General features: G+C 63.1%; 2 protein-coding genes and 2 long non-coding RNA genes across 6 annotated transcripts; 2 read left to right on the top strand and 2 right to left on the bottom strand.

The window, feature by feature from the left end:
* ENTPD2 (ectonucleoside triphosphate diphosphohydrolase 2) lies at positions 793-7744 on the bottom strand. The gene is made up of 9 exons (XM_018056270.1): positions 6182-7744; positions 4702-4819; positions 3964-4114; positions 3613-3772; positions 3306-3533; positions 2656-2910; positions 2453-2572; positions 1475-1609; positions 793-1371 (listed from the first exon to the last, which is right to left on the bottom strand). The coding sequence occupies exons 1-9, from the start codon at positions 6572-6574 to the stop codon at positions 1168-1170; spliced, it is 1764 nt and encodes a 587-aa protein (XP_017911759.1). The 5' UTR covers positions 6575-7744; the 3' UTR covers positions 793-1167.
* On the top strand, positions 3280-5700 carry LOC108637188. Its single transcript, XR_001918908.1, has 2 exons — positions 3280-3365; positions 5393-5700. It is a non-coding gene; the product is annotated as an uncharacterized LOC108637188 (long non-coding RNA).
* On the top strand, positions 6963-8731 carry LOC108637189. The gene is made up of 2 exons (XR_001918909.1): positions 6963-7000; positions 7751-8731. It is a non-coding gene; the product is annotated as an uncharacterized LOC108637189 (long non-coding RNA).
* On the bottom strand, positions 14740-22380 carry SAPCD2 (suppressor APC domain containing 2). Of its 3 annotated transcripts, none has more exons than XR_001918907.1 (7): positions 21750-22326; positions 19023-19135; positions 18062-18208; positions 17643-17750; positions 17447-17557; positions 15185-17216; positions 14740-14812 (listed from the first exon to the last, which is right to left on the bottom strand). XR_001918907.1 is itself a non-coding variant. In XM_018056269.1 (6 exons), exons 1-6 carry the CDS (start codon positions 22324-22326, stop codon positions 17088-17090), a joined length of 1185 nt encoding a protein of 394 aa, XP_017911758.1. In that variant the 5' UTR covers positions 22327-22380; the 3' UTR covers positions 14740-17087. The 3 variants fall into 3 exon arrangements, 1 of the variants encoding a protein (XP_017911758.1); XR_001918906.1 differs by having other exon boundaries at positions 14740-15316; positions 16413-17216; XM_018056269.1 differs by having other exon boundaries at positions 14740-17216; positions 21750-22380.

The following is a 22923-nucleotide window of genomic DNA, read 5'->3' as shown; positions in this document are numbered from 1 at the left end:
CTGATTAGACAGAAATAGTGTCAGAGCTCACTTCCCAGAAAGTGGGGGAGGGGGCGGAGAGATGCAGGGAGACAGGGCCTGGGGAGGGGCTGCCCGCGCGGCAGGTGGAGTCTGTGCGGATTGTGCGGCTTGGCCAGAGCCAGGCTCCCTGCGAGGCTCATCCTCCTGAGCAATGGGGCCCTGCGTCCCTCCTGGCCCTGGCTCCCCCCCACACCACCCGCCTCCTGTGGGAGGTTTGCCCCCTCCTTCCCCCCACCTCCCTCAGTGTCTTGAGCACCGCCTGCGAGGCCTGCGTGCCCAGTCATGTTCATGGGGTTTTCCCAGGCACGAATACTGGAGTGGGTTGCCTTTTCCTTCTCCAGGGAATCCTCCCAGCCAAGGGACTGAACCCACGTCTCCTGCACCTCCTGCATTGCAGGCGGACTCTTTACCGCTGAGCCGCCAGGGAAGCCCCCTTGAGCACTGCCTGCAACTTAGGCCATCACTGGGCCCACTCACTCCCTCGTCTGCCATCCCCACCCCACCCCGGCCAAGCTGAGACCAGGGCCCAGGTTCCAGTCTGGCAGGAGTCTCAGGGACTCTGTTTTAGAGCAGCCAGCTGACAGCTACTCCAGGCCCCAGTGGTGCAGCAAGGGACCAGGGTCTGTGCTCCCCTAGCCTGAGCCCAGAGAGGAAGGAAGTAGGAAGAGCCAGGGTCCTCCCCTAGGACCAGAGCAGGGCCTGTGCAGCCAACGCAGCTGGGGTGGGGAGGGAGGCGACAGAGAGGCCCTGCCCCGTGGACATTCTCTCCGCTGCTCTACGAAAATCCTTTTATTCAATGTTAAAAAATGTGTGCCAATAGGCCCTGGGCTGTGACCATGACCCCCCCCAATACCCAATCCTGGGGTGGGAGGGGGCCCTCAGAACTCCACTCCCGGAGACCCAACTCTGCTTTCACAGGCTGAGGACCCCCACCCTCAGTAAGAGGGGGAGCAGGAGGCCTGGAGGTGAGACCAAGGCTGGAGTTGGGGGGTGGGGCTGGGTTCCCTTCCCTTTGCCCGTCCCAGCCAGACGTCGGCGTGGGCACTGAGTCTTGATCCTGCGCTGCATTAGGGACAGAGATGTTGGTGGCGGGGTCGGGGAGGGATGCGGGGATATAGAGATGGGGAGGCTTGGCACTGGGGACCCCTAGATGGTGCGCGCCGACTTGGTGGCGCGCGCCTGGTACAGCAGGAGGGCAAACGCGGCCAGGAGCATGGCGGCGAAGAGCAGGAGGAGGACGACCCAGGAGCTGAAGTCCGTGCCTTTGCGCAGCCCAGGAGGGTCAGCGGGGATCAGGTTGGTCAGGTTCAGCATGTAGCCAAGTGCCCAGCCGACCGCAGTGTCCCCGGCCTGCGGGCCACAGGTGCAGGCTGAGCTTCTGCGCAGCCAGGGCGGCCCTGCCCCTCCGCACCCCGGCCCGGGCGGCCCCGCCCCTCTGCTCCCGGGTTCCCACCTTCTTCTGGAAGGTCACGCCTCCGAAAGAGCGCTCGTCGAAGCCGTATCCGCGGCTCAGCAGCTGCTGCACGAACATCGCCCCCGCACAGTAGTCGGGCAGGCGGGCCCGGTGGTCCGGCGCCCGAGCCTGCAGCTGGAATGCACGTGGGAGACTCTAGGGCCAGCGACCACCCGGAGGTCTCTGCCCCACCAGACACAGAAACGCAGCGCGGGGCTGCGGGTCCCAGAAAGAAGTGGGCGGGGCCCTCCCCTGGGGAGGAGCAGCGTGACCTCTGGATGGCAGCCGCGGGGTGCCTGTGAGGTTGCGGGCCAGGGGACAGCGGCGTGGCCCCCAGAGAGGGGGGCTGCAGTGGGCTTGGAAAGATCAGGGGAGCAGGAGCTCCCGGCTTGGCCCCGGGCCCTGGGCTTGCCTCCAGAGCCCACTTCCGCACCTCCCCAAGTCTGCTCGGGACTAGGCACAGAGAGGGCAGGAGGAGCCTCACAGACACGCCAGGGTTTCTCAGGAATCACCCCCTCCTCCGCGGGCCCAGACCCCTCCATCTTACTCCACCTGGGACCAGCGCAGCTGTTTTCCACTCCTGACTCCCCCAAGCCCTGCCTGTTCTTCCTGCTGAGCCTCCCCGGGTCCTCCTACTTCTCCCCGGGTCGTCTGCTCTCTCCCACGCTCTCCCAGCCACACTCTTCCCGGCCCTGTCCACTCCACACTCCCTGCTGCCCCGGGGCCTTTGCACTGCCTGTCCCCTCCACCTGCAGATCCTGGATCTAGGGTCAGGCTTCAGAGAGGCTTCTTCAGTCCCATCTCATCTGACTGCTGGGCTCCTGGCTGTAGCCTGGCCACTTTTCAAGTCTGATTGGCAGTGTATCCCCACACCCCTCTACTCACAGAGCAAAGGAAAGATCGGGAGGCCTGGGGCTGGCTGGCAGAAACCCAGCCCCACCCCGCACAGCCCTGGTGGAATGGGGGCGCAGGCCTCACCTCACTCCATGTCTGGTTGCAGACGGTGACCACAGCCACCTCTAGCTGCTGCAGAGTTGCTACAGGCAGCCCCATCACCGTTCTCAGGAAGTCCATCATGTAGAAGAAAGCAGAGAAGGCCTGAAACATGGGTACAGTCACACTGTGACCAGACCCCAGGCACCTCAGGGCACGCCCCCCCCCTTCCTGTCCTCTGGACTCACGATAAACTTCCCGGCCACAGGGGGCTGGAAGACGCCACTGAAGGAGCATCTGGAGAAGCGGCAGAAGGAGGCGTTAAAGAGCTGGGAGACGAGGCCGCGGCAGAGGGTGGGGTCGCTGCTGCCCGCCAGGCTGACCCTGGTGCTCCCGTTGAAGGCCCGGGGCCGCTGGGCGGCGGTGCAGGGTGACTCGAAGACTTCCCGGAGCATCACGTGAGTGGAATAGCCCTGCGGCCAGCAGGGGTGGGAGCCGTGGGTCTGGGGAATGACAAGGGTGCGCGTCAGTCCCGCTCCGAGTGTTACCAGCCACCTCCGCCCTAGGACCCTGGGAGGGCCTCCTCAGAGGACAGAGTTTCTTCTGAACGCATGAGCTATCCATGGCTCCCCGTCGCTTGCTGGACAAAACCCAAAGCGCTTGGCCAGGCAGTCCAGGTTCTCTGAGAGCTGGCCCCAGCCCTCCTTACTCACCAGGTCCACCCCCAGCCTCGGGTCTTTGCTCATGCTGGACTCTCGCCCACCTGTCCTTCCAGCTGATCCAAGCACGACTTCGGTTCCTGGAGAAGCCCGCTCTGGCCACCCTTCAGGCTCTGCTCTGGGCCCTTGGACCCCATCTTCCCTGAGCCCTACTTCCAGGGCAGCTCAGTAGAGGATACCTGGAGCGCACTGGCTAGCAGCCTTCGCAGGACCTGGTCCCGGCCGTAGCAGAGGAAGCTGTGAGTATACACTCGGTACCGCTGGCCGTAGAGCCGGAGCTGAACCTCATTGGCCGGATCCTCTGCGGGGCTGGCCGTCTCGAAGGTGATCTGTGTGGAGGCGCCCCCCAGGTCCATGGCCCCCAGCGTCCCCTTCCTTGGCCGGAACCACCGGCCCACCCAGCCGTACTGTGGGAAGTAGAGGTTGGGGTCAGCCAGTGGGTGGGTGCCCACACCCCCGGCTCATCGGGCTGGCCGCCGGGCCCACCTTGATGAAGTTTTCCAGCAAGTAGTTGGCGGTCACCCAGCCAAACACGCCCTCATCCTGGCCTGAGAGGATGCGGGCACCGCGGAAGTCAAAAGGGTACTGGGTCAGCGTCTGTGTCACAGCAGCGAGCACGCTGGCTGAAGCCTCTGGACTGGTCAGGCTGTGAACAGGGAGGGCTTCAGAGTCCTCCCCAGGTGGCTGTGATCCTGCTCCTGGGCTGCTCAGCGCCTGCCCAGCCAGCTGAGGGGCCCCAGCCCCGGGCTGCAGCGGGGGGTGTGCAGGGCCCACCCCGGGCTCAGGATGCTGTGGTCCCCAGGGCCAGGAGGTCAGCGGACAGGGCAGGACACTCACTTGAGCAGGCGCATGCCCGCTGTGGCTCCCAGGTAGAGTGGCGTGCTCGCGTGTCTCTCCTCAGGCACATCCCGAAGTGCCTGGTTCAGGCATTCCACAAGGCTCTGCCCGGCTCCAGAGGGGTTGTCAGCATAGCTAGAGATGCCCCCACCTGGAGGGAGCAGCAGGAGGGGCCTGGTGGGCACCTCTAGGTGGTCCACAGGCCGGCAGGACTGGGGGCGTTTGTGCTCCCAAGCCAGGCAGCTGCTTAGACCAAATCTCCCAGCTTAAATGATCAGAGACGCCGGCTCAGAGATAAAAGGGCTGCCTGTGGCCACCCACGGTCTGCGAGCTGCCACCTGCCCAGCGGGTATGCACACAGGTGCTCGGACAAAGCACTGAGGGTGCCCACCCAGCCCGGCCTCCCCAGGGGCCTGCCTGGGTGTGCCCACCAGCTCCTCGGGACCCCTCCTGCTCTGCCTGGGATGTAGAGCCAATCTTGGGCCAGGCAAGGCCCAAACCTTCCAGATGTTCCCTGGGGCTTCTTTTCTAGGAACTGTCCACAGCCCTTCTGAGGCCCAGGGACGCAGCCTCCCTCTGGGGGGGCTCCTGCAGCTCCTGCCCAGAGTGGCCCCCTGGTGCCAAGCAGAGGGGTCTGCTGGCTCGAGTCTGCAGAAGCTGAGACCAGGGAGGGCTCCCGAGGCCCCACAGTGAGTGGGCATGTAGGTCGGGGGCGTCCAGCACTCAGGGGACTCTTACCTCGCACGGCGCAGGAGCTGTGCTGGCCCACGATCCCTGTGTCGTTCTCTTTGTCCGCTGGCCACTTGTAGATGAACATGGCCGTGTGGGAAGAGCCTGCGTCCAGGACGATGCCATACTGCGGGTGGGGCGGGGTCAGCCTCAGGGTGGGCGGGGCCAGCCTCAGGGTGGGGCGGGGTCAGCCTCAGGGGTGGGGCGGGGCGAGAAGCCATGCCCTGTGGCTCTCTCAGCTATCTGGCCCACCCTGCCCGACCCTGTGTCCAGACTGGAAGCTTCAGAATGAAGTTCTGAGGCTCTGAGAAGGCTGAGGACAACCGCGGGGACACAGCTTGGCGGGCAGAGATGGGGTGGAGGTGGAGGGCCATCGGCCGCACCCCCGCTGACTGCAGGAGCCTCCTGAGGGGTGTGGTCAGAGTCAGGGGTCGGGGGCCACCCTGGGAGCCCTGGCCGGGGGCCTGAGGTCCTCAGGCTGCAGCAAGAGCCCCTCAGACTGGCCCTTCCTTCCCGCCCTCCATCCCATCTCTCTGACCTCTGCCCCAGCTGAGGATGTGAAATAGAAGCCCCAGGGAAGCCAGGACCAAGGCTGACCACTGGCCAATGAGCAGAGGCCCTGTCCCTGGGCCTCAAGGGCAGGGCCAGGGGGGCACTGTCCTGCAGAGCTGCTGGAACGCCACAGGGGCCTTTCCTGCAGGTTGGAAGATGCCAGCACCCAGCTTGCCAGAGCCACTTTCCCCGCACCTGCCCCCGGGGCCTGCATTCCAGCAAGGGGAGCCTGCTGGGGTCCCTGGAACTCCAGGAGCAGAGCCGCCATCGCCCGCCCCGCCCCGCCCCAGCCGGGGGCCTCCCCTGGCAACAGCGCCTTCATCCTGCATCTGCATTCCCGTCGCCTGGCGCCCAAGCACCCGCGGTCCCCCCCGGGCACCAGACTGGCCCTCAGCACAGTAGAGGGTTAACGGAGCCCAGGCTCCCGGAGGTCCAGGCTGGCGGGGGCGGGTGGGGAATCAGGCCCAGTCCGTTCCAACTTTTTTTTAGGACCGGCCAGGGCTGCCCCCGCACCGTGAGAGCCAGCGGCGAGGTTGGGGAGGGGTCCCTTGGCCCAGCGCCTGTCGCACCCCATCTGGGCCAAACCCCGAGGGAGGCCGAGTGTGCTGGGGGCGCGGGCCCGGCCACGTCCTGGGCGCCTTGGGGGTGCGGAGAGACTCCCCGTTGGCCGCTCCGAGACGGCTCCGCCGCGGGGGCAGCGAGCAGAGATCTTGGCACTTCGGCCTCCGGCACCGCGTCCCCCGGCACCGCGTCCCCCGGAAGCGCCGCTGCAGCGCCCTGGGCCGGGGCCGGAGCGCTGCTGAGGGGCCCGGACCCCACCCCGCCGGGACGGCTGAGGAGCGCCCGGAGTCCCGGCTGGCACGCGGGCGCAGCCGGGCCCGGCTCGGTCCGAGCCTCCGCAGACTGCGCCGGGCTGCCCGGGAGCTCGAGCGTGCACCTTGAGGGCGGGCGGCTCCCGGATGTCGCGGGTGGGGACGCACAGCAGCAGGAGGCCGGCGAGGCCGGCGGCGGCCAGCAGCAGCGGCGGCAGCAGCGACAGCGCCTTCCCGGCCATGGGTGCGCAGGCGGGCCTGGCGTGCACGGCGCGGCGGCGGGGAGCCGGGAGGCTGAGCGAGGTCGGGGAACCGTGGGGTTGGCACCCGGGGCGGGGAGCGGTCAGCGGAGGCCACGCCCACGGCGGGACGGCCCGCCCACCTCCAGCCCGCCCAGAGCGCAGGTGAGTCTCGGTTGCTGAGTCACCCGCGCCGCCCCTCTCGGCGCCCCGGCCGCAGCCCAGGAACCCTGCTCGCTGCCCCCTTTCCCCTTCCTGTCTGCTCTGCCCTAGAGTCATCCCTCCTGACCGGACCCCCCCCCCCACCTCTAAGAGCCTGCCAGCTACGCTGGGCCGCTGGGCACTCCAGCAGGACCCAGAGAACGCCCTGCCCTCTCCGGGCTTGGCCTGGGGTCCTCTTGGGCACGCTTGTTTGGAGGGTCGTGCTTCTGGAGAGCCGGCTCTCCCCTGGCCTGATCCTGAAGGAGGAGGCACTACCAGCTACAGGAACCACGTGGGCTTTCGGCTGGGTCCCTGTAGGGGAGGACCAACCTGCCTGCGGTGCCCACTCAGTCCTGGGCTCATGGCAGGGCACCGTGCCAGTCAAGCCCCAGCACGCTGTGCTGGCCCAGGCGGGGTCTGCCTGCCCTGGAGGTGCTGAGAGCTGAGAGTTGAGGGCCAAGCAGAGGGAAGCCAGACCTACTTCACACGGTTCCAAGGAGACTGGTAAGGGTGCAGGCAGAGAGCAGAGCAGGGGGCCCACAGTCCCACGGAGACAGGGGGCCCTGCTCAGGGGCCCGGGGCCCCGCCACTGATCCCACCCAGCGCAGGGCCCTCGCCCAGGGGCCCAGAAGCCTGGACTGGGAGGAGGGGCCTCTACACAGGAGGCCTCATCCCGCTGGGGGGAGGGGGAGAGGGGCTGCAGGCCGGCCAGTGGGCACACTGGGGTGGACAGGTGCTCAACTGGCCGAAGCCCCAGCTCTGCCCCTGCGCCCACGACACGTCTGGTTGCTGTGCCTTGAATCCCTATGCCACTCTGTGTGCCACCCTGGCCAAGAATCACTCCTTACTCCGGCCAAGGGCCACCCCCACTTTGCGCAAAATGGGAATTCCCACAGCAGAGAACTATGTGGCAAGACCACCCCGGAGTGCCAGCAACAGGGGTGGGCGGGGAGAGGACCCAGAAGGACAGCCTTTGATGGGCACAGGGTCTGGGCAGTGGCACAGCCGGCTGGAACCGGACGGGACAATCAGGCTCACTGGGCCGGCTGCCCAGGCTGAGGGTCTGGTGTCTCAGGCCCAGCAATGCAGCCTTGTTTCCAGCTCAGGACCCGGCGGGAAGGGTGGGAGCCCCGGGCCCTCGCTTGGCCTCCCCAAACCTTCCTGGCTGGGGCCAGCAGAGAGTCACTGGGTGCGGCTGGCTCAGGGCTCCAGGCCCCGGATTCCCGCCAGCTCCCCCCACCCCTCCCACCCCAGGCCCTTTCTTCTTCCACCCCGGAAGGTTCAGAGGAGGGAGAGGCTGGCAGTTCAGGCTGAAAAGGAAGAGACAAAGGCGGCCCAGAGGGAGCCTGGCAGACACTGGTGTGCCAGCCTGCCCTGGCCCCCCCAGCCCTCGAGGCCCGAGTGGAGGGGGCTGCGGGGACGCAGGCCTGGCCCCCGTGTTCATGCCAAGGGCCCAGACCAGCCTGGGAAGAGCCGATGGGAAGAAGTGGGGCATGGAACAGCCAAGGCGACGGGAACGGGAGTGAATTCTCCCCCACAGGGGCGGGCGGGACCGCCTCTTGGCCCAGAGACTTCCTTCAACCACGACCACTGGACTCTGGAAGGCGGGCTGGGGGGCAGGCGACAGGGAGGCCCTGGCATGGGCCTACCGGGCGGGAGGCGGCTCCGGCCTCCTCCGGGAACCCCGGCGGAGGTGGGGCTCCAGATGTTCTCCACATGCTTGGCCCTGGCTCCAGGCAGAGGAATGTGGCTGCAGAGAGGTGCCAGGAGAGGCCATGGGGGAGGGCCTGCAACCCGCCCCCCTCGTAGGACCCAGACCTCCCAGGGAGGGGGTCCCAGAGGTCAAGGCCTCCACTGCCCCTGCCTCCATCTCCTCGTGGGATGCCACCACATCCTATGGCTGAAACTCCTCGCCACTCACTGTGCTCGAGAAGTCACTCAGCGGATGTTTGCCGGGACCCTTCTAAAGACCAGGCGCCCCAGACTGTGCACAGTGAGCAACAGCGCTGTGCGGGGAGGACCCGCTGCCTGTCCGGGGAGGGGTGCCTCGCAAGGCGACGCAGGCACACGGCAGGTGCAGCCCCCGGGCCTCTGGAGGAGTCCTGTTCGGGGGTGGCTGGCGGTCACAGAGCCCTGACCGCCTGACCTGCCCCGACCTTTGTACTGGTGATTCCCTTGCTTTTGTTTATAGCTTGCCGCCCCTCGACGCATCTCTAAATAATCTATTGTGCTGTTTTTCCTGTTTTTTTTTTTTTGTTGTTGTTGATGTGCTGGAATGCTCTTCTGGAGTTAGCTTCTTCCGCTGCCTTTGGAGCTTTGAGATTCCTAGCACTAACGCGTGAAGCGCTGTCCTCGGGTACGAGTGTTGCAAACCTCACATTTCATACTGAGTGTGTTCGTGGTCCTGGCGTCAGGCTGCTTTCACTAAGATTGCTGCTACACACATTTGCACAGGAGCCTTTCCCTGGGGAAGAGCTTAGGGGCCGGGGACCAGAGCGCACGTGCTTTCAACGTCACCCGCCAACACGCCCGGTTTACAGCAAGGTGGCGCCACCTGGTGATCTCAAGGGCACACGCCACTGTTTTGGTTGGTATTCTGCAACTCTTGGATTTTTTAAAAAACACTGTTTATTTGGCTGCGTCGGATCTCAGTTGCAGCATGTGAGACCGTCACGGTCATGGGGGTCTTCCATTGTGGCTCATGGACTCTGGTTGAAGCGAGCGGGCTTCAGGAGCTGCCGTCCATGTGCTTAGTTGCCCCAAGGCAGGAGGGGTCTTTGTTCCCAGACCAGGGATCAAACCTACGTCCCCAGCATTGCAGGGCGGATTCGTAAGCATTCAGCCACCAGGTCTCTCCAGGGAAGCCCCCCTGCAACTCTCGGGTTTTTGAGACGCTGGTGAGAAAGAAACCTCTTTGAGCTTTTCGTGCTGTTTCATCAGTTACTAGAGAAGCCGAGTCTTTCCTGAGTTCCGTGAAACATCCGTTTGAATCTTTAGTTCAGTTTCCGGGGATGGTTGTCTTTTCCTTGCTAATTTGCACGGCTTTTATGTACACTCTGGCCGTGAGCTCTTTGCGGTGAAATCACGGAAGCTCTTGACTAGTCCGACGTGTCCGTTTTCCGCTCTATCCTTTGCGCCTTTTGGTGCCATGAGGTGTTTATCCACGGCTAGTGGATTCGTGTGATCTTGTTTAAAATTTCCTGTAACTGTCTGCTTTATTTCTGCGGCATTTGTTGTTATTTCTGTGTTTTTTTTTTAATTCCTAACAACGTTTTGTTTGTTTTATGTCTTTTATTCTTCACTAATCCAGCCAGATGTTTCTGCACTTTGTGAGTTTTCTCAGTCAAGTTTTTGCCCCTTTGTCGATGTTTCATATAATGCGTGTGAGAGCGCGGTTCCCCAGCCAGGAGGCAAACCCACACTGGAGCACCAAGTCTTGACCCCGAGACTGCCAGGGAGGTCCTTGGATGTTTGTTTTCTATTTCAAGAATTCCTGCTCTAATCATTATTATTTATACTCAGAATGGCAACCCACTCCAGTGTTCTTGCCTGGAGAATCCCAGGGACGGGGGAGCCTGGTGGGCTGCCGTCTATGGGGTCACACAGAGTCGGACACGACTGAAGCGACTCAGCAGCAGCAGCTGTTACCCAGCATCGAGAGAGGGGTCAGGTCCATGCACGTGTGTGCTAAGTCGCTTCAGTCATGCCCGACTCTGTGACCCCATTAGCCACCAGGCTCCTCTGTCCATGGGATTCTCCAGGCAAGAATACTGTGGTGGGTTGCCATGCTCTCCTCCAGGGCATCTTCCCCACCCGGGGGTCAGACGCGCGTCTGTTGGGCCTCTGCAGTGGCCGACGGGCTCTTTACCGCTAGTGCTACCTGGGAAGCCCTGTCAGGCGCGTATATGCACTCAGTAAAAATGTCTTGGAAACTGACCTGCCACAGTTTCTTCCGTATTCTTTGTATCGGCTCTTGCTTCTTCCAGAAACTGAAGTTCAATGCTTAATTCATGCTTTACACGCCTTTCTTCTCTCCTAATGTGAGTGTCTGACTGTGTGTGCACGTTTCTTCTCTCCTAATGTGAATGTTGGAAAAGGCAGTGGCACCCCACTCCAGTGCTCTTGCCTGGAAAATCCCGTGGACGGAGGAGCCTGGTGGGCTGCAGTCCATGGGGTCGCTGAGGGTCGGACACGACTGAGCGACTTCACTTTCACTTTTCACTTTCATGCACTGGAGAAGGAAATGGCAACCCACTCCAGTGTTCTTGCCTGGAGAATCCCAGGGACAGCGGAGCCTGGTGGGCTGCCGTCTATGGGGTCGCACAGAGTCAGACACGACTGAATGACTTAGCAGCAGCAGTGTGACTGACTGTCTGTGCACGTTTCTTCTCTCCTAATGTGACTGTCTGACAGTGCACGTTTCCCTCTGGTCTCTGCTCTTGCTGCATGCTGATTTGTCTCTTTATTTTTTCCCAGTTTCATTGCCATTTCTTATCTGACACAGGAATTGCTTGGATATGGGTGGGTTTTTTTAAATTTCTTTTTTCATGTTTTTCCTTTTTTCCTTTTTTTTTTTTGGTTGTTTTTGCTTTTGCTTTGTTTTGGGTTTGTTTTTCTGAGGAAGTGTGTGTGTCTTAAAGCCCAGAAGTCTGGGCTTTAAAAACAAATTATTTATTTGGCTGCACTGGGTCTACATTGCGGCACGTGGGACCTAGTTCCCTGACCAGGGATTGAACGCGGGCCTCCTGAATTGGGAGCCTGGAGTCTCAGCCACTGGACCACTGGGGAAGCTCCTGGGCTTCTATCTGAGGTGCCTGCATCGCGGTTTCATCGTGTAGCCAGCTTGCCAGCAGCCTTCTGGCATCTGTTGGACTGGGTTTTGGGCCCAGCGTGTGGTCACAAAGAGATAGAAATGTTCCTCGTGTGCTGGAGAAGATTGTGTGTTCTCCGGCGAGTGCATTGGTCTGGATTTGTGCACTACATCACCATTACCAATAGCGTCCAAACCTACCGTCACTAGTCAAGAGACACGTTCTCAGTGTGTTGATGAGTTTGCTAACATTTCTTTACAGTTCTGACGAGTCTTGCTGTACATGCATGTATAGCATACGTACGTGTTTCATACGTGTGCATATAAACATATGGAACCATAGCAGAAGGACAGAGAGGAGGGCAGCAGAGGGGGAGACGGCTGGATGGCACCACAGACTCAGTGGACATGAACTTGGGCAAACTCCAGGAAACAGTGAGGGGCGGGGAGGCCTGGCGTGCTCCCGTTCATGGGGTCGCAAAGAGGCAGGCGCGACCTGGCAGCTGAGACAGCGGTGCAATCCGAGGGGCTCACTTCATCTCCCTGGTTCCACCTGCACGGGCGTGCGTGTGCAGCTCTCTGCAGCTTTATCCCGCGTGGAGCCCTGTGTAACCACCGTGACAATTAGGAAACCCAGCTGAGCTGTCCCCGAGAGAGCCCTGCGCCAGCTCCCGCCGCCCCAGCCGCCCTGCTCCGCCCTGTTGTTCCCCGGTTGGCACAGGGGTGGGTCACGCGTCACGTGTCCTTTTGAGTTTGGTTCTCCCCGCCCGGCATCTCTTCCCCGAGGCTCACCCACGTTGCTGCGTTACCAGCAGTCCCTTCCTTCTCGTTGCTGACTTGCATCCTGTGGTGTGGTTGGACCAGTGTCCGAACAGACACCTGCAGAAGGAAGGACATCTGAGCCATGTCTAGCTGGGAGCGATGACCAGTGAAGCTGCTGTGAGTCATCTCGTACATGTTCCTGCGTGAAAACAAGTCTTTGTTCCCCTGGGAAAAACACCCAGGAATGCCATCACTGTGCATACGATGTATTAGTCAGGGTGCCCCGGAGAAACGAAAGGGAGCCAATAGGAATGTATATTTGGGGAGGGAGAGGAGAGGGGGAGAAGCAGATTTTTATTTTAAAGAACTAGCTCACGCAGTTGTGGGAGCCAGCAAGTCTGAAGTCTGCAAAGCTCGTCAGCAGGCTGGAACCCAGGAAGACCCGGTGTAGCAGCCTGCGTGCAGAGGCAGCCTGCAGGCAGACCCCCTTCCTTTTGGGGGACTGCAGTCTTTTCTCTTAAGGCCTTCGACTGATTGGACGAGGCCCACCCACGTTATGGAGGACAGTCTGGTTAACTCAGAGGTCACTGATGTAAAAGTCAGTCACGTCTAAAACATACCTTCACAGCAACCTCTGTGTCGTAACCAAAGGACTGGGAACCATACCCAAGTCAAGCTGACACGTGAAATCAGCTGTCACGTGTGGCGATTCTAGCTTTGAAAGGAGTGGCCAAGTTATTCTCCGGAGTGGGTGCGTCGCTGCACACGCCGGCCAGTAACGAGGGAGCGGCCGTTTCCCCACGTTCTCGCCAGCGTGCAGCGCTTCCAGCTTTCCACACCAGCCTCCCTGGTTGGGGCGCACCCATGCTCCCTGCAGTTTCAACTTGCATTTTCCTAATGGCTGATCGTGTTGGACGTTTCGTCACACGCTTATCCGCTGTGTGCCCTCCTCGGTCAGATGTCTGCATATCTTTGTGAGCTATAGTTTACAGTTTAGGGTTGCTGTGTCTTCCTTGGTAAATTAAACTTTTTGAGATTGTTACTCTCTTCAATATTATTAACATCTCTTGCCTTAAAATCTATTTTGTTTTAGATTAATACAACTGCTTGGGTTTTTCTCTTTTGTTTTGGTATCATTATATTTCAGGTGTGTCTCTTAAAACAGCTCATATCTGAATTTCTAAAAACCCAATCTGATAACTCACCAATCTATTCACATATACTGTGAACAGTAATATATTTCTTCAATCTTATGTTTTCTGATTTTTACACTTTTTCTTCTAGATTTGAATCTCTTTTCCCTTTTCTCCTTCATTTCCCTGCCCCTCCCTTTTTTTGAGAACGGTATACCTTTAGCTATTACCTTACCTGGTTCTCCCAGTTATTGTAACTTACAGACTTAGTGAAATAAATACAGTTGGCGTCTTTTCCCACCTTGTGAACAATTATACTTGAGAATGCCTCGGCTCCGCCCCCCATTTCCGCAGTCGTGACATTTGGGCTCTACTCCACTCCCTGAAAGGTCAGCACCCTCATCCTCATTAGGGTTACTGCCACAGCAGACGAGAAAGGGAGGCCCGCTGACAGCGTGCGGACACGCCGTCTCGGGAGCAAGTCCTCCCCGGTCACTCAGCATCGCAGAAGACTGCAGTCCTGAGGACCGCCTCTGCCAAAAGACTCATGCAGTTCCAGGCCAATGCCAGCAGTTCCTAACCCACAGAAATGGCAAGAGAATGTGTTGCTTGCTTCGTGGTAAAGAACCCACCTGCCAACGCAGGGGCCGTGGGTTCAATCCCTGGGCCAAGAAGTTCCCTTGGAGGGGAAATGGCGCTCCAGTACTCTTGCCTGGAGAATCCCATGGACAGAGGAGCCTAGCAGGCTATTACATACAGTCCATGTGGTCGCAAAGACTCGGACATGACAAGGCAACCGAGCTGTGTACATAAGCCACCAAGTTTTGGGCTTTAAAAAATAGCGCCCTTGCTGCACGTGGGATCTCTCCGTTGTGGCATACTAGGTCTAGTCCCCTGACCAGGGATTGCAGCCGGCCCCCACACTGGGAGCGTGGTCTTGGCCCCTGGATCACCAGGGGAACCCTGCCCCTCACTCCTGAAAGACAGCATCTGTGGGCGCAGGCTTCTAGGCTAGTAATGACACCCTCTCAGCCACTGATGGCTTTTCAGTCTCTGGACTTTGATGTCACTGTGGTATCTCCTTTGAAGGCAACTGGCTTTGTCTCTGGATTCTTTTAACAATCTTGTAAGAGAAAATGCCATTTTCCTAATTCATTTTGCCTGGGATCCACTGGGATTCCTGGATGTAAGGATTGGAATTCTAAGACGATTCTGGAAAAATTTAAGCCATTCTAACTTCATATATTGTTCCTTCTCCCCATGCTTTCTTTCAGGAAATCTAATCAAACAGCCCTCCACCTCTCAACACCCTTCTCTTACAGTTTCTAACTGAATGGTCCTCAAATCATTCCCTAAGCTCTGTTTCAATTCATTGAGCCTCCTTTCAGTTGTGCTGAAATTTTCCACATCAGGCCCAGTCAAGTTTTAATTTTACTTTCAAATTTCTAGTTCTATTAGATTCTTTTCATTTTATTGGCCACCTTTATAGAGTCAAGGTTGACACTTTTAATGGAATAAGAACTATAGACGGTTCCGTGTTCGTGTTTTCAAGCATCTCTTTATTTCTCCAGCTACACGAAACACCAGCATCTTCTCTGACCGTCCCAGCATCTGAAACGGCCACAGAATCTGTTTCCTCCCAGCTCTCACAGTGGCTCCATCCCTTGTGAGCAGGTTTTAAACTGGAGACGCCCCTTGTCCGTGGCACTCAGACCACAGGGAATCCTTGAGGCCTGGTGGAGCTGCGCCGCTCTGGCAGATGCTCAGCTAAGGGGGGCGAAGCCCTCCCCCCGCCCCACTGGCGTCACACTGAGTGTTGCTGGCATCTAGTGGACAGATGCTGCTAAACGTTCTCCAGGGCACGGGCAGGCCCCAAGACTACCCCGCCCCAGTCGCTGCCCCTGTGTGGCTAACACTCGCTGCTCTGGAAAGGCTGTTTTGCTCCTGCCAGCCGCCTGGGCTCGCCAGCCTGTGGGCACTCACAGTTCTCCCCTTGGGGTCTCCAGGGCAGCGCAGGCAGCCTCACTGCAGGCTTCAGTGAAGGAGGGTGCGTCTTCCGTCCTGCGTGGACGGCCAGCATCATCGCTAAAGGCCTCTCTGCGAGTCACCCTGCAACTAAAGGGACCGCCTGCAGTTGGTGGTACCCCTGGGGTGAACACCGAGCTCTCAGCAGGGACGCAGAGTCCCTCAGGGCGAAGGCTGCCACCTCTGCTGTCCCGGCCCCTGCAGGCTCAGGCAGGGCTGGGCAGGAGCAGGGCAGGGGGAGCAGGGGAGGGAGCTCCGGGGGCCGGAGCACCACTTGGAGGGCCCAGAGCTGGGACGGCCCACAGCCCGGCCTGCCCTGACTCACGCATGGGCGGAGGGAGGATCCGGAGCTGGGGAGGGCTGTTTTCAGTTCTGGAAGTAAGCGGACTCCTAGTGAGGGGCTCAGGGCCCGAGCTGGTGCGGGGGCTCTGTTCAAGGGCTGGCAGAGGGGCACGACTGGGCGAACCAGGAGAGGGGCAGCCTCTGGGCAGTTCTGGTGGGCCCTGGTCCAGTCACCCCATGGCTCAGATGCTGGAGACCTGGTGCCGCCCTTTGGGTCCAGCTCCCTTTCTGCCTCACATCCCAGGGAACCTGCCCAGGTCAAGGTCAAGTAGCCTGAGTGCCAGACCTGAGGCAACCACCTCCCTCCACTGGCTGCTGGTGTGGGGGGAGGGCTCCAGCTGGCACAGGCCGAGCTGGGCCCTGCGGGCACAGCACTCCGGACCCCTCCTCTCTGGGCAGACTGCCACCCCCAGGCATGTGAGGCTATGCACAGTCAGCCCTCAGAGCCCGGTTCTGTAAGTGCCCAGCATGTCCAGGCCTGAACACATGGCCTGCCTGCAAAGTCTGGATGCCCTCAGCTCCAGGGGAGGGCCCTGCGTGCGCTCGGAGCCCCTCCTGGGGTGGCTGTAGGCCAGCTGAGCAGGTGGTCTCCCCGAGAGCGGGCTGGGCATGGGGGCACAGTCAACAAACGACCCCGGCGGGACCCGCTGCCAGGCTCTTGAATCCTTCAGGACCCCCTTCCTCAGACCCAGACCCAGCCCCTTCATTCCCTGGGAAGCGCACATCTGGTGGGGTGCTGCTAAGGCTGCTGGGTCTCCAGGACTTCCTGGGGCACACCAGAGGGTACCACCACCCTGAGGACAGGGCCCTGCCCACGGAGGGCACCCTACGCTGCCCTGGTTACCTGGCAGGTCCGAGAAAGGGCACTGTTTGCTCAGTGGAGTCCGGGCCAGCAGGGGTGACCGCCAGCCCGTTCACCTAGCGTCTAAGGTCCGCGAGGAAGAGAAAGCAGGCCAGCTCTGGCTCAGGCAGGAATCCAGCAATTCTGAACACTGCGCCCCGGGGCTCCCCTGGAACTGGACACCAGTAGAAGCCCCTGGACTCCTGGCTGAGGTGGGACCCCTAGTCCTGAGGGAGGAAACGTGCCCACGGACACTCGGGGCCAATCACCACTGGGTCTGAGGTGTCCCACCCCAGGGCCACCCACTCCGGGCCCCACCCAAGACACCCAAATGCGGGCTCCAAGGCCAGTTAGCAGCGCAGGGTGAACAGGGCCGTGGACTGGAGACCCCAGGCGGAGGAGGCACAGGCCAGCAGAACACGGAGCGGGCCTGCCCGGAGCTGCTGAGGCCGGCGCCCCTCCCCACCGACAGCAGCGGCGGCTCCAGGCTGGGCATTGGCACGATGGAGTCTCCCACCCTGCCAGCCCCGAAGCCCAGATCAGAAGGGAGGAGGGAGGCGACGTCCAGGCAGGTGTCCAGGCACCTCTGCCTCAGAGGGGGGACCAAGGAAGTGCCCCCCCGCCCGGAGCTGAGAGACTGGCCAGGCGGCAAGGTCCTCTATCTGTGCCCAGGGCCGGCTACATGAAGGTGGAGTCCAGGGGCCCGGCGTCCTGTTGGCTGAGGGCGCGGGCCTCAAACAGCTGCTTGATGAGGGCAGACTTCTCCTGCTCCAGCTGTGTGATCCGCTCACTCTTGTCGGTCACCTCCTGGTGGGGGGGGTGGGGCGGTCAGGGCCTGGCCAGGCCCCCCCAGCCCCTGCCCGCACCGGGGACCGCATCCCGCCTCCAGCCCCCACTCACACCGGGACAGCATCCACACCCCCCACCCCCAGCCCCCGCCCGCACACCGCCGCCAGCCCCCTGCCGGCACCAGACCACATCCTGCCCCCAGCCCCTGCCCCCGCACCCCCCCAGCCCCCGCCCCCGCCCCCGCCCACCTGGGTCAGGAGCCGGTTCTGCTCCTTCAGCATGAGGATGGTCTGCTGCTGCCAGTTGGGGGCCGAGGGTGACATAGGCCCCGGGGGCCCCGAGGAGGACGAGGGCAGAGCCTACAGGAGGGCACGGTCAGGCAGGCCTGGCACAGCCGCTAGGGTGAGGGCGAGGGTGGCACGAGCTGGGCTGGGAGGCACTCACCCTGGCAGCACAGGCCGCGGCCAGCAGCTCCCCCAGGCACTGGGCCACCTCCTGCACCTTAGGCAGCAGCTGCCCCAGCAGGCGGGGGCTGCCCTCAGCCCCGAGGTCCTGGAGGAGAGCACAGAGGGGCGGTCAGGGAGCAGGGCCGGCCCGGGGGTGCAGGGAGGCCCAGGGGTCCCGGGGGGGTCCTGGGGGGTCCCGGGGGGGTCCCGGGGGGGGGTCCCCAGGGGCGGCCCTGTGGGCGGGGAGCCCAAGAGTGTCACAGGTAGGGAGGATCACGGCAGGGAGGGGTGGCCCAGCACTCTGGGTAGAGGGGCACCCACTGTCCTCTGCCCACCTGGCCAGGGGATCACTGTGGGGGACGGGTAGCTGTGCCCAGGGGTGGGGGTGGAGACAGGCCCAGGGACAGTGTCACTCACCGAGCTGGCCCGGCTCTGGCCCAGGTGGCGCTGGCGCTCCTGCAGGCGCTGCAGCTGCTGCTGGCACCACTCCCGGCCCCGCGCCATCATCTCCAGGCCCTGCAGCAGCACTTCCCGCTCCTGCTGCAGCTCCCTCATCTGCTTCAGCTGCCACACACGGGCACGGGCTGCGTCACCCATGGGCACCACACGGGCACGGGCTGCGTCACCCACGGGCACCACACGGGCACGGGCCGCGTCACCCGCGGGCGCCACATGGGCACGGGCCGCGTCACCCACGGGCACACGCGGCGTCACCCGCGGGCACCACACGGGCACGGGCCGCGTCACCCACGGGCACACGCGGCGTCACCCGCGGGCACCACACGGGCACGGGCCGCGTCACCCGCGGGCACACGCGGCGTCACCCGCGGGCGCCACACGGGCACGGGCCATGCTGCACACAGCAGGACAGGACAGCCTGCACCTGCCTGTGCCTGGAGCTCATAACGGCCCACACTCACAGCCCTGAGCACACCCCGCTCCGCACACCTGCACTCACACAGCCCGGTACCGGCAGGAGCGCCTGAGCGCCTCTGCACGGGGAGCACAGCCCGGCTCCTCCTCCCGGGACCGGGGGCAGTCTTGGCCTTCCTTGGCCTCTGCACACAGGGTTCCCAAGGGCATCTTCCCCCCTCTTTATGGCACGTGGTCACTCTCAGCAGGTGGGCTAGCCTGATGTGCCAGGGAAGCAGGTAGGGGCCAGTGCGGTGCCGGGGAGGGGCTGACCAAAGGACTTCTTGACCTGACCGTGGGCCAGCTCCCAAGTGGGTTCAAACCAGGATGGGAACTGAGGTTTAGAACCGCCGACGTTCCTGCCACAGGGTCCCCTCCCAGGCAGAGGAATGGTCCAGGAAACCACGCGTGTGGGGGCCAAGTCCAAACCCAGGCAAGATGGTAGAGCCCCTGGGCCCCTACTCACCAGGGCGCAGTCCACGCCGTTGGTGATGGTGTGCCTCCGCCGTTCCCCTCGGGCACGGGGCCCCCAGTGGGCGTCCCCCGTGCCGAGTTCCTGGGCCCTGCAGGTCACTGCTCCTGCAGCAGAGAAGTGAGAGCCTGGCTCACTTCCCATGAGGCGAGCTTGACTCCCCCAAACCCCCAAACATCCATCCCAGACCCACCCCCAACCAACCCCAGCTGCACAAAGCCAGGTGCCCAGCCCTGCACGCCTCTGGGATCCTCAGCGATCCAGAGCCTCCCTGGACCACACCCTGCCGGGGCCTGGCTGGAGCCTGGTCCTCTCTCAGCCCTCACACCTGCCGTGCAGATGGCCGTGCAGCCACTGAGGCTCAGGTTTGCACTTGCACCCCCTGTACGAGCTCCTGGAAGGCAGGGGGCTCCATCTCATTCATCTCTGCACACCCAGGGCCCATACCTCAAGGGCTCAAAGGCTGCTGACCTCGGAGCCAGCGAGGTGACCTCTGGCCTCCACAATTCTCTCCTTGTCCGCCCGGGGCCCTTTAAGGGTGACTGGGGCTTTCCAGGTGGCGCTGGTGGTTAAGAACCCTCCAGCCAATGCAAGAGACACAAAAAGACTCGGTTCAATTCCTGGGTAGGGAAGATCCCCTGGAGGAGGCCATGGCAGCCCACTCCAGCATTCTTGCCTGGAGAACTCCAGGGACAGAGGAGCCCGGCGGGCTACAGTCCATGGGGCTGCAAAGAGTCAGACACGCCTGAAGCGACTTAGCACTCACGGAGTTCAAGCAGGAGGAATGCAGGGCTCAGGCAGCAGAGCCCAGCGTTCTCCCAGGAGGGAGACTGCAGCTTGACCCCGGCACACCTGCACCAGTGGAGCCCCAGCAGAAACTCCTACACACACACAGCCCCCCGCAGAGTTGCTGTGGGGCCAGAAAGCCAGGTGCTTCTCTGGGCGGGCCCCTGGAGGGCCACCAGCTTCCCTGGAGGACGGGGAGGGCAAGCAAGGCTGCCCGTGAGTGGGGAGAGGGTGCAGGCGAAGAGGGCGCCCTCCCTGGGCTCCCGAGCCCTATGCCCTGCCTGGCACGGCAGTGGGCAGGCATGTCTGACAGGGACACGCCCAGAGGGCTGGCACCAGGTGGCCATGTGGGCCACCAGCCAGCTGGGGCAGACCAGCTCCAACCAGCCAGCCCTGGCAGACCGGCTCCAGGCAGGCTGAATTCATGTTCCAACCTGCCGAGCTGCGCTGCAGGCAGAAAAGACACAGCAGAGGGGTGCTGGGGGCACCCCGGGACACCCGAGCTGGCCGGCATCACCAGGTTTGCAGGGCAGCCCAGGGCCCCCAGATAACAGCAGGCTGGAGGCCCAGCAGGCAGAGGCATCCCTGACCCCATCCCACCCCACCCCGACCAAGCGGGATCTAGCAGCCTGTACCTACGGAGGTCAAGCCAGCCTGCGATGCATGCTGAACCCCAACACGGAAAGGAAGGAGGGCCTGGACACCGGGGAGGGCTTGGGGGCTGTGAACGTGGGGCACCTTTCTCTTCCTGGGGTGCTAAGTGTTCTCGGACCTCCAGGTTTTGCACCCAAACAGTATGTCACGAGCCCCGTCTGGGCCTCCGCTGGTCAAAGGTGACAGTGGACGCTGGAACTGGACCTCAGAGGACCGCAGTGATGGACCTGGTGCGACGACAGGCCTGAGGCTGCAAACCCCAGTCCCACAGCTAATTTCCAACCGCACGCAAGCACGCGGACGGCACCGGGCCCGCACTCAGGGCCGCACACCCAGAAGCCCGCTTCCCCTCACACCCGGAGGGATGCGGAGGCTGGGCAGCGAGGAGCCTGGATGCAGGAGCCCCCAGCTGAGGGTCTGATGAGCTTGACAGGCAGGCAGGGGCCACCGCAGCTCCAGCTGGCAGTCACTGGGTTGGGGAGTATGTCTGAGCCTGGGCGTGGGGTCCAGCAAGGCTGACAGAGCGGTGGGCAGCACAGAAACGGCCACAGCTGCCCAGCGGAAGGCCTGCACCTGCACAGGCTGAATAGGCCGAGGGGGCCCCGCCCCGCCCGCCCCCGCCCCCGCCCCCGCCCCCCACCCCCGAATAATGCCAGTCTTGTTCCCAGGGCAGAACAAGGGGATAAACAGGGGACCATTCAGTCATGTCCTGTCCCTGCCAACTGGACCAGAAGCTGGGCCATCCCCAGGGGCTGTGGTTGATTCCGCCCAGGTGTCAGAGGCGCCAAGGCTCCAGGCCTGGAAGACTCGGCTGGAGACCCTCCACTCTCTGCCCTTTCTCGGGCCAGGTCCTCCTGCACCACGCCTGGCAGCTCCCGCCTGCCCTGGTCTCAAGGGGGCGGTCCGCCCAGGCCTCTCCCCGAGCTGCTAGACCGAGAAGGACCCAAGGAGGCAGCAAAGGCCCTTCACAGTCTGGGGACCCTCCCTTGACACCAGTGAGAATTGCCTCTGCCTGAGTCACCAGACGAGCCCAAGGGCCCGGGTGTCCCTAGGTGTGGGCAAATACTAAGCTGGAGAGCCCTCAGGCCGAAAAGGCTCCCCGCTCGGGTTTAGCTTGGAGTGGGCTCCTGGTGGGGTCTGCGGGGGCTCCCACCAGCTCCTTGGCTGGGTCCCCGAGCACCCGAGGCGCGGAGGAACTTCTTTTCCTCCAGGCAGCGGGGTGACCCAGGTTTACACGCCCGCGGGGAGCTCCGGGCGGGCCCAGGGGCCGCCCCCACTCACCAGTGTCCTTGCTCGGGCTCCGCTCCAGTGCCGCGCCCTGGGGCCGCTCGGGCTCCGCCGGACCGGGCGCCGCCTCCGCCAGGCCGCACGGCTTCTCCAGGTTCCGACTCGCGACGCCTGGGCCAGCTGGCGGGGGGCGCGCGCCCAGGGGCAGGGGCTTCCTCTCCAGGACTGTCCGCGGCTCGTCGGCCGGCGCGAACACCAGGCGCGGGGGCGGCGGCTGGCCCCCGGGTCGCGCCGAGCAGCCTCCCCGGGCCGGGGCGCGCGCGGGGGCCCGCGTGTCGCCGTCGGCGCTCGGCAGCGCGGTGCGCAGGCCAGCCACGAAGCGCTCGAAGGTTAAGTAGCCGCTGGCTGGGGCCACCTGGCGCAGGCCCTCGAGCACGCCGCGGGGCAGCTCGCGCGCGTCGGCGCCCCGCCAGCGGGACTCGATCTCCCGCAGGTGCACCAGGCCGCGCCGCCGGTCGTCCAGGATGTCGAAGAGCGTGCGCAGGCTCTGCAGGAAGGCGCGCGGCAGCCCCTCCGTGCCGGGCGCGGGAGGCGGCCCGCCGCCCGGCTCGGCCATGGCGGCTCCGGCCATGGGCGCCCGCCCGCAGCGTTCGGGCCTCAGGCCGCCCCGGTTCGGTCCCCGCGCGGCCCGACGTCGGGCCTGGCGGCGCGCGACCCGCCCTGACAATAGCGGCGACTTTTTGAATGGGCCTCACCGTGGCGTCAGCGCTCATTAGCATTCGCGGCGGCCATTGGCCGAGGCTAGCTCGTCTCCTCTCTGATTGGCTGAGAAGCCGGCAGCCCCTGTTTGATTTTCGGGTGGAGAGGCCGGTGGCTCGCGCGCTCCCGCCGTGCCCAGAGGGGCCGGGGGCGCGCGGAGGCGCCCGGCGGGCAGGGGGCGGGGTCCCCCAAGTCCGCCTCCCTGTCGGGCTTGCGGGTGGGGGCGGGACCCCCGAGCGCCCCCGTAGACTCCCCAGCCCAACCACTCCGGCCGCTCCCTCCGCGGTCCTGACCTCGCTGGCTCTGGCCGCCCAGCCCACCTTCCGGAGGCCGGGCCCGGGGCTGGCGGTAACCTGTCCCCAGGTGGCCTCCCGGGATAAGGAGGAGAGCAACCCTCCAGGGACCCCCCTTTCCCCTAGATCTGCCCCGCGCGCTCTTCGCTGAGTGTCCCTCGGCGCAGCCCTGGGGC

The sequence above is a fragment of the Capra hircus genome, chromosome 11 (assembly GCF_001704415.2).
Source record: "Capra hircus breed San Clemente chromosome 11, ASM170441v1, whole genome shotgun sequence".
NCBI lineage: Eukaryota > Metazoa > Chordata > Mammalia > Artiodactyla > Bovidae > Capra > Capra hircus.
Note: the sequence above shows the minus strand (reverse complement) of the source record. Positions and strands in the feature narration are given on the sequence as shown.

What these genes read in the sequence shown, in the direction of transcription:
- SAPCD2 (XM_018056269.1), bottom strand. Translation starts at nt 22,326, where the DNA reads ATGGCCGGAGCCGCCATGGCCGAGCCGGGCGGCGGGCCGCCTCCCGCG. An exon ending in ACGGCGTGGACTGCGCCCTG is followed by an intron (nt 18,209 to 19,022) that starts GTGAGTAGGGGC and finishes CGTGTGTGGCAG; the next exon opens with CTGAAGCAGATGAGGGAGCT. An exon ending in GCCAGAGCCGGGCCAGCTCG is followed by an intron (nt 17,751 to 18,061) that starts GTGAGTGACACT and finishes GCTCTCCTCCAG; the next exon opens with GACCTCGGGGCTGAGGGCAG.
- ENTPD2 (XM_018056270.1), bottom strand. Translation starts at nt 6,574, where the DNA reads ATGACTCTAGGGCAGAGCAGACAGGAAGGGGAAAGGGGGCAGCGAGCA. An exon ending in TGCTAGCCAGTGCGCTCCAG is followed by an intron (nt 2,911 to 3,305) that starts GTATCCTCTACT and finishes GTCATTCCCCAG; the next exon opens with ACCCACGGCTCCCACCCCTG. An exon ending in CTGTGGCCGGGAAGTTTATC is followed by an intron (nt 2,573 to 2,655) that starts GTGAGTCCAGAG and finishes CCCATGTTTCAG; the next exon opens with GCCTTCTCTGCTTTCTTCTA.